Below are 8,820 nucleotides of genomic sequence, written 5' to 3' on the forward strand. Positions count from 1 at the left end.
CCTTCCCAACTATTGTTTTTTTTAGTAGCTGTATACACACCTACCTGTCACTTGGAACCCACGAAGCTCTCGTCCTCTGCACCCGTGCAATCCATTTTTCACTACAAACCAGGTCTCTTGCAAACTTATGGAGGGTAAATCCATCCTCCTGAGTGTTCAAGCAATATCCAGCAAGGCAACGAGCCGGCATTTTGGCTAACACGAAGGAACAACGAGCTACCTTCCCGCAGGTAAAACTAAGAGAAACATACGAGATCGCTTGAGTGGACGTCAGCTACGAACGTCACTTTGTGCTTCTTCTCGAGAAAAAAAAATCCCTCGAGAGGATTTTCATGGCGGGAGTGACAAAAAGCCATATACGTCAAAACCATGTTTTGTGGTGGAAAAAAAACAGCCGGCTTCACGCAGACTGCCGTTTTTTCATTAATATACTAAAAGTCATGCATTTCATGACAGTGGCCCTTTAAAAGCTACACATGAAACAAAATGCTATCTCCTCAGATTTTTGTTGTCGAGATGGTGTTTGGGATACATTGCGGTCATTTGCACCCACGATGAATAAAAGAGACCATTTCAAAACCAACTCCTCTTAAAACGAAACCTCATTATTTTCTGGATTGACTTATTGAAGAAACACTTTTTTTTATAACTTCATCAAATTACACATCAAGTAGCTTTGTCATTCAATCCCCAACATTGTTTCCAAACGCAGAAAAGAAAAAAAAAAACTGAAAAGAGAGCACATTTTAAATCTGTCAGTTCGCTATCCTCAGTCAGGACTTTTTACTCGAGACTTTCTGTCAAGATGAACCTCCCAAGACCCCAAGACTCCCCCCCCCCGCCCCCCACTCACAAATACTCTTATTAGGCACAAAGGGACATCGCCTTGTCTGAAAATTGCTGCTCTTTTCAAAGTGTCATTTTCTGTCACTTCATGGCAAAAATCTCGAGTCCTCGAAAGAATATGCTTGAACAAAATCTACCCTCGGGAGCTTGAGCCTCTCTGACTGACAGCCCTACTTTTTCCACGAACGCTTTTTTTTTTTTTATCCTTTTCATGAAAGCTTTATATAAATATAAAAATATCTCCCGGCTCATCTCTCTTCTCAGGCACTCTAACCCAGTTCATCCTGGTGCTGTACGGCACCGGCCCCCCTGGTGATTCTCAGCCTGTAAACGGCAACTGTAAGACGTTGGACCTCAAACAGACATGCCTTGGTAAGACACTTTCTCACATGAAGACGACTGTGTGTCCTTGTTATGGGGGCTATGTGAAACATGTTAGGTTTAATCATCATTTTGCATCACGTCAGTACAGTACATCATACACCCGCCTGTCTACAATCAATTATTCAATTTATATAGCACTTCTTATACTTTAAAGAATCAACACAAAGTGCTTCACACAGGGAGTAGTAAAAGACATTCCCTCCCACCCAACCGCAGTCTCTGACCCCCATTCCTCGGGCAATCCCACCCCCACTGTCCCATATGTAGAAGCAGTTATGGTCTAAAAAGATGATTTAAAATACATGACACGGCTGAGAAGAGACTTAACCACAGGTGGCCACCCCGTCACCGGCAGAAGGAGGGAGTCATGACCCAAAGTGCAAACTATTCCTGATCCCTTCAAGCTATTCTAATCAGGTCCATACCCAATCCAAAGACCTCCACAGACAAGGTCTCCGCTGAAAACCAGCAATTATCTGACACGGTGACAGGCTGGCTCCTACAGGCAGACGTGGGTAACGACATACTGACAGGCTGCCAAACCGGGAACAATTCCCTGGGCCACCTGATTGACATTTTGTATTCTCTTGTATATTCTCAAAGCCATCGTAGGTCTCTCAACCAAACTTTTCACTCTTTTTATACACACTGGTGAGGTCCTTTCACACTCAAGTTATGGAGGTTAGGAACCAGCCCTGAGGACCTCTGGAGGGTGGGGGCAGGAGCAATGGCCAGAAATCAAACATGTGCCGTCGGCAAGGAAAGGGAGCCGCATGCGTCAAAACAATTTCAGCGTCCTTTTGTAAAGACGATAACGCTCAATTTTACCGTCGGAAACTTATTACTTGTGAGACTTGGCAGTGAGTCGCCCGTTCCCAAATATTTGTCATTTGTTGTCATTGTATGAATGCTTCAAGCTCACCATAATTCACACAATATCATAATGCAAGCCAGCCTGAGCTGCACGCTTTCGACAGAATCAATTTTAGGACCGTCATATGTATTGTGAATCCGCTTTCTGGACTGCAAATTTTGCGTCATGAAATTACCACTTAACCTTGATTCATGTTAATTATATTAACGGTCACGAGTGGCACTGCCAACAGAGTAGTTGGGCAGACAATTTAATAAAAATGTGTCAGCTCTTACATCTTCTGTTCAGGCTGTATTTCCTACCCTTGGGTCAAATTCTTCAGAACCTCAGTAAGCAAATGCCACGCAGTGATCTAGCCGCAACTCCAGATGACTGCAGTTCAAGTTGAGGTGTTGCGAGTCTCAAGTTTCTTTCGGCTTGTCCCGTTAGGGGTCGCCACAGCTAAAGCAGATAAATAAGTGCATCAATTAAATGACAACAAAACTGAAATTTGTTTTTTTTCGGGAAAGAAAAAGCCACTGAACCAGTCCCCAAACTTGGTGTATTGATAGATTCTGACTTAATTTTCAAGAGTCCAATCCAATCAATCACGGAAACAGCCTTCACTCTTAAAGACCGACACAAACGTATTACCTTTACCAATTTACCAGTACAGGGAGTCCTCGGTCTACGAATGGGATCCGTTCCTACAGTAGCGACATAACGCGAATTTCGACTTAAGTCGTATTCCACCATTAAAGTCGGATTTTACATCAAAATACTACATTGAAATAGACAAGATGATGTACTTAGCATTACTGCTGAGAGGTGGATGGAGAAGAAGAAGGGGAGGGTGTGCTTAGCTATTGCGAAGAAACCTGGTCCTCAATCCTCTCCATCTCGACAAGTCTCAAAGAACCTTGTTTTGTGAACATTGTATCCGGCATAGGAACGGAACCCGTCACATGCGCTAAAATACGGGCTTTGTCTTTAATAACTGTCACCTCGGTCGACCGACTGAAGCCGTGGTGGTGTTGGTGTCTCTCCTTTCTCCAATCTTTTTGTGATCATGAGCTTCGTTTCCATGGTAATGGATTTTCTTTTGGCTGCAGAAGAATTGCTAAAAGACACGGCTTTCTTCTTTGGGGCGATAAGGTCTAAAAAGGAGGGTGAATGATGCGAAGATACAAACACGGACAAGCATTAGCCAGACAAAATGACGGACGCGGGACGGGTGTTTTAAAGTCGAAACGTCTTAGGTCGAGACCGTCTGAAACCGAGGACTCCTTGTATCCTATTTCCTTTTTTGGGACTTGCAAAGATGAAAACTTTTCAGGGGCACATGGATCATTGGTATGAACAGTTGTTAATGCCCTCAAATATTTATCTGACAAGGTTGAATAATGCTGTCAAATGTAAGCATACCGTATCTTCCACACTATAAGGCACAGCTAAAAGCCTTTGATTTTCTCAAAAGCCGACGGTGCGCCTTATATATGGATCCATATTGAGCCTTTAGCGCAGCTCCATCTAATGGATGCATAACATAACCTCCAGCCTCTACTGTAGCGTCGATTCTATGCGCATTACAATGCGCTGCGCCTTATATGTGGGGGGAAAAAACTTTTGAAATAGGACATTCATTGATGGTGCACCTTATAATGCAGAAAATACACTACTTATCTTAGGGAAGAGAATTTTTGATATACAGTAGTTCTCATTAGACCGGGCTGTTTTTAAAGGTCATGGAGTGGAGTGTTTCCCTTTTTCATCCACATGGATTAATATTGCGAAAAATGTCTCTCTGCGCCTCGCCGTTTACATTATTTGCGTTTCCTGCGCTTTTCTGTGTTGCAGAGTGTAACCCCGGCTACTACCTCTTCATGCAAAACTGCGTGCGACAATGTCCGGCAGGCTACGCCGTGGGTTCCCAGCCCGTCAACTACACGGTGGGGAACAACATTTCGCCGGCCTCGGTCCCGGCCTGCATGGCGTGCCTGCCTCCCTGCCTGACGTGCAGCAGCCTCAGCGTCGAGGCCTGCCTGTCGTGCCCCCCTCACAGATCCCTCAATAGCATCACCGGCACCTGCGATCGCGTCGCCCAGTACATGCGCGAGTCTCCCGGCGTCTTTGCGGCGGGCCAGGGGGACGCGGGACTGCAGCCGCAGCTCAGCTCCCAGTTGCCTATGACTGTGGCCATTCTCAGCTGCATGGCCATCATGGCCATCTTCGCCGGGATCTTCCTCCTGCTGCAGCTGCGCTCGGGCGCCCTCGTCAAGCTCCCGTCCCTGGAAGCCGGCGGCGGCGGCCTCGCGGGCAGCTTCAGCCTGGGCGGCAACAGGGTGGTGTCGTACCGCGGCATCCCGACAGTGTGGGGGGACGACGGCGCCAACACGGACTCGGAAAATGAAGAGTTTGACGTCCAAAACGAGAGGACCGCCTTTATCAAAACACAAAGTGCTCTTTAATACTTTCTGTTTCGGCCCGTTTTTTTTTTTTTTTTTTAATCTTCACCAATCCTTCGGTAATTCAGGGCTGGGGTTTCTTTGCTTTCCTGCTCCTCTCTGGTTTTATCTTTCATCTTGACCCTTCAGCCTCCATTTTAGCGGGTTTCCCCATCAACCAGTAAGAGAGCCGACATCCGGTCGCCGCACCCTCGGAGCTCAGGTCGGCCAGTGTGTTCGCACTTCCTTGAGGCCACGTTTCATCCTCCAAACCCGTCTTCTTCGGGGTCACTCGCGCTGTGCGTCCGTCCCGCCCTCTCTCTCTAGCTCCTATTGTTCCACTAAAATGATTTGCTTTTCTTCCTCCTTCCCTTTTTGATCAGTGTCTGTGCAGTAGCCGGATGAGATTGTTTGATGTGAGCAACACGAGCGTTCCAGTGTCCGTGTCCTGCACGCGTGTTCAATCAGTCACACACTAGTTACTGAAGTCTATTTTCAAGTGAGGACAAACTATTCAGAAACATTCATTTGAAGAGTTTGTTTTCAAAACGAGACATAGGCATTTTTTTCAGATTTACGAAACTCGCACCAAAAATATCCAGCTCCGAATGGATAATTTTGGCGCGAGTTTCATAGATCTGGAAAAAAATGCCTATGTCTCGTTTTGAAAACAAACTCTTCATTTTGTGGTAGTAGCATTTTTTTGGGTGGGGGGTCTTACAAGCCTCAAATGTTTCTAACCTTGCAGCTAAGACATGAGGAAGTGTTAGGAGTTCAAGTGTACCTGATCAACCCTGGGGGACCGGAGGAGCGGCGTGATTCATCTGCTGAAGGATTTGGACCCATTACCAATACATCAGTACGTTCCATCGGCCCGGCCATATTAACACTACAAAGACAAATTGCTCACGCCTCAAATTAGCAATAACACGAATGTACACGTCTTGTCGTTTATCATCCGTCTCATTTCCCCGATCTCTCTTTCAAAGCAAAAGTTGAAAGTGCACATTTCATCAACATCCCTGCATCAATTCTAAAGTGAAGTGAATTTCCTTCATCAGCCCCTCCAACAACGGAGTCAAATTCGGATTGATGCTGCAGAAACTTAAGATTTTTTTTTTTTAAAGTCATACCTTAGGGGAAGGTTGTTCTTTCAGTCTTTTTCTTTCTCATGTGCTTCATTTTTAATGTGCATCTCGTACATCGTAGCAAATCTAAATCCATTGATCTCTTCACTAGCTTCATTGAATTGTTTTTTTTTTTTTTTTTTCCCCCCGCCTCCATCTGGCACTTAAACATTGCTGAGAGGTTGTCATGATGGTGATGACATGCATACAAAACTGCAGCTGCTCCCCCTTTATATCTACCTCTTATCACTCTGCACGGTTTCACACACCGTCACGTTCGCAAGCTGGAAGTCTTTTTGGAAATACTAAGCGGGATTGGCGTATCATTTGATTTGTAGGACGCGGCGTCAAATGTGTGTAATCCCCCAAGTCATCACCTTTGTAATCAGCATTCACAAGGAGGGCTTTAAATCCTGTCTTTCGGGGAATTGGACGGGTCAAAGGATTGACTTTTTCGCCCCCGTCGGCCCGCATTTATGCATTAATTGGAGATTGCCGGCGAGACCTTGTTTGTGCCGTTTCTGCTCCTGTCCTCCTTCGACGGTTCCTCTTGAGGTTAAGACTTTTTGTTCTGATGCTGACAATCAATTTGTTTAGAGAGCGAGAGCCAAGCCCGGAAAATAAACCCATTTTAAACCTAAGCGCTCGCGTCCAGAGGCCCTCTCGTCGTAAGAGGTGTTTGTCCCCGATGTGGCTGATCGTGGATCTGCATTAGTGCCTACTGACGTTTCGGCTCTAAGTAGGATAATCGTTTAGAAATGGTATTCTGGTATTGTGCGACACGTATAAAAAGCATAATAAGCTAACACGGCGCCAAAATTGCTTCCAGGAACTTCTTTTAGGATCACAATGTTGAGTGATTTTTGTTATTAGAGGTAATAGTCAACCGCGCAAATGGCAAAAATGTGCAACATTTGTTTTGTTCCATCTAGAGTACTTTTCTGGCTCTTGGAATGGGTGCTTTTGAGCACTCTGTTGTAGAACTTTCTGGAGTGAGAGTGCGTCCGACGCACATGTCCACTTTCAGCTGCTCACGGAAAATTGTCAAAGCAAAAAAAAAAAAATGCAAATGAGTTGGGATATTTGGCTTAATGGGCTGAATTGTCTTTTCTGAAGATTCGAGACTTGCGGAAGGACATAATACAGGCTTTTTTTTGGGGGGGGTGGGGGGAGTTTCAATCAAATGGAGCTTGTGAAGTCTCCGTCCGATTCGAATGAATAGGAGCAATACGTTTGCGGAACCAAAGACAATCATTTTGTCCGTGTCGTCTTAAAGATTTGTCGCTCGTCGGTCTCCCATCGAGTCCCTCATTCGCGTCGCTGGTGCGTGTTTGTTGTGTGGGTGTGTGGTCGCTCCATCGTGTGTCATCGCTGTTGCAACACCTTGTATTGTTGAGCTGCTGTGAAGGAAGGCGCTAGAATGTATCCCATTTTCTTAAACTTAAGGGCTGAAATCGGTTCTGTGCGTGTCTGTGTGCACACACGCTCGGTCAGTATACATAAAATGTGTTGGGGTTGGGGGGGGGCAGCCTCAGATGACCCCCAACTATCTCCTATCGAGGTTTCCGGCCCCTTGGCTGCACACAGTACCTTAAGCGTGTGACCTATGAATACTGTACACAAATGACTTAGCTTACTGGGACAAAACTCTAAATAAGGCCTATTTTTGTACTATATGAATGGTGCAGTGTAATTTTCTTGTAATTTAAAAGATTGTTTGCTCTTGTTTTCTTCTTTTTATTTAATTGATGTCAATTATAGATTCTACTAAAATAAAGATCTATGCAAATTTAAAGGTGTTTTTTACGTCATTTCGCCTCGCAATTGCACAATGTCAGTGTCTAATAAGTGCAGTTTTATCAAAGAACATCAAGTTAAACAGATTTGTTTGTTTTTTTTTTATTTAATCTATATACAGTATCAAACATGGCTTTTTTTTTTTAATTTAAATTTTTTTCCCATTTGACCTATATCAAGGTAAGGCTAAAATCAGGTTAACAGAACAATGCTTCATTCTAATTAAGAGCATGCTTTGTCCCCCCCAGATTTATTGTTCTTGTTATTACTGCATATATACAAAATATGCTGTATGCCTACAATACAGTGCACCCCTTCATATTCACAGTTCATCATCTGCAGATTGCCTTCTGGAACCTTTCTCTGAAAAACTCACATTTGTTTTGCAGCCAGGCCAAAGCAGGAAATGTACCAATTGGGGCCATTCTGAAGCTAATATTTTGAAATGAGCTGAAGCACTTCAGAGGTACGGCTGCACAGTAGTAAAGCGTGCTTGTTCTCCCCGTGCCTGCGTAGGTTTTCTCCCGGCAACCTGGTTTCCTCCCAAATCCCAAAACATGCAACATTAATTGGACACTCTAAATGGCCCCTAGGTGTGATTGCGAGTCCAGGTTTTTATCTCCGTGTGCCATGCGATTGGCTGGCAACCAGCTCAGGGTCTACCCCGCCTCCTCCCCGTTGATAGCTGAGATAGGTTCCAGCACTCCCCCCGACCCTTCTGAGGACAAGTGGCTAAGAAAATGGATGGATGAAGAATTTCAGATAAAAGTAGTGGTTTGTCGCCATATGGTGACCTCTACCAGCTACTATGAACCTTTTTAGTGGCCTTATTTTTGCTGTTTGCTATTTCCAAAATATACTATACTATATCCATTTTCCGTACTACTATTCCCCACTAAAATCAAGCAAACTAGAGCATGTATTCACTATACAGTGGTTGTGTGGGACACAAGTTAGACTTCGAAGTTTTATGAAATATGATACGATCTGTCCTCTTTTTTTTTTTTTTGCTATGACTTACAAGCACAAACTTGTGATACAAGCGCTGTATAGTGGCAGTAAACAAGTCATTTCGCAGTAAGCAGCAATTTGACAGTGAACAATTCTTCAATAAGATTCTTCAAGATATTTAATGCTGCTCTCACTCCAGATTTACTGCCAATGTGGATATATTTGAACACAAATGGAGCAGCAACACATATAGACAGACAATATAACAACAGGTATATATTCTTCGTCTCATTTGTCTTCTCCTGCTGTTGATGTTGACTTAGTCGTTTTCTGGCAGAAATGAGCAACTGCGCCACCCGAGAAGTCAACAAGTCATGTGGATTCAGTGGAAGGTCCACAAATAATGTGACATTGAAAG

At 44.3% G+C, this 8,820-nt stretch overlaps 1 protein-coding gene across 1 annotated transcript in view; it reads left to right on the plus strand.

Moving 5' to 3' along the window:
- Nucleotides 1-4,702, plus strand: part of furina (furin (paired basic amino acid cleaving enzyme) a) — a 63,845-nt gene extending 59,143 nt beyond the window's left edge. The window contains exons 15-16 of the mRNA XM_061814153.1: nucleotides 1,111-1,218; nucleotides 3,941-4,702. Coding sequence (XP_061670137.1) covers nucleotides 1,111-1,218; nucleotides 3,941-4,551 — 719 coding nt within the window. The 3' untranslated portion in view covers nucleotides 4,552-4,702. The remainder of the gene's footprint in view (nucleotides 1-1,110; nucleotides 1,219-3,940) is intronic.
- Nucleotides 4,703-8,820: the final 4,118 nt, after the last annotated feature.

This window comes from Syngnathoides biaculeatus, chromosome 3, assembly GCF_019802595.1.
Source record: "Syngnathoides biaculeatus isolate LvHL_M chromosome 3, ASM1980259v1, whole genome shotgun sequence".
Classification (NCBI taxonomy): domain Eukaryota; kingdom Metazoa; phylum Chordata; class Actinopteri; order Syngnathiformes; family Syngnathidae; genus Syngnathoides; species Syngnathoides biaculeatus.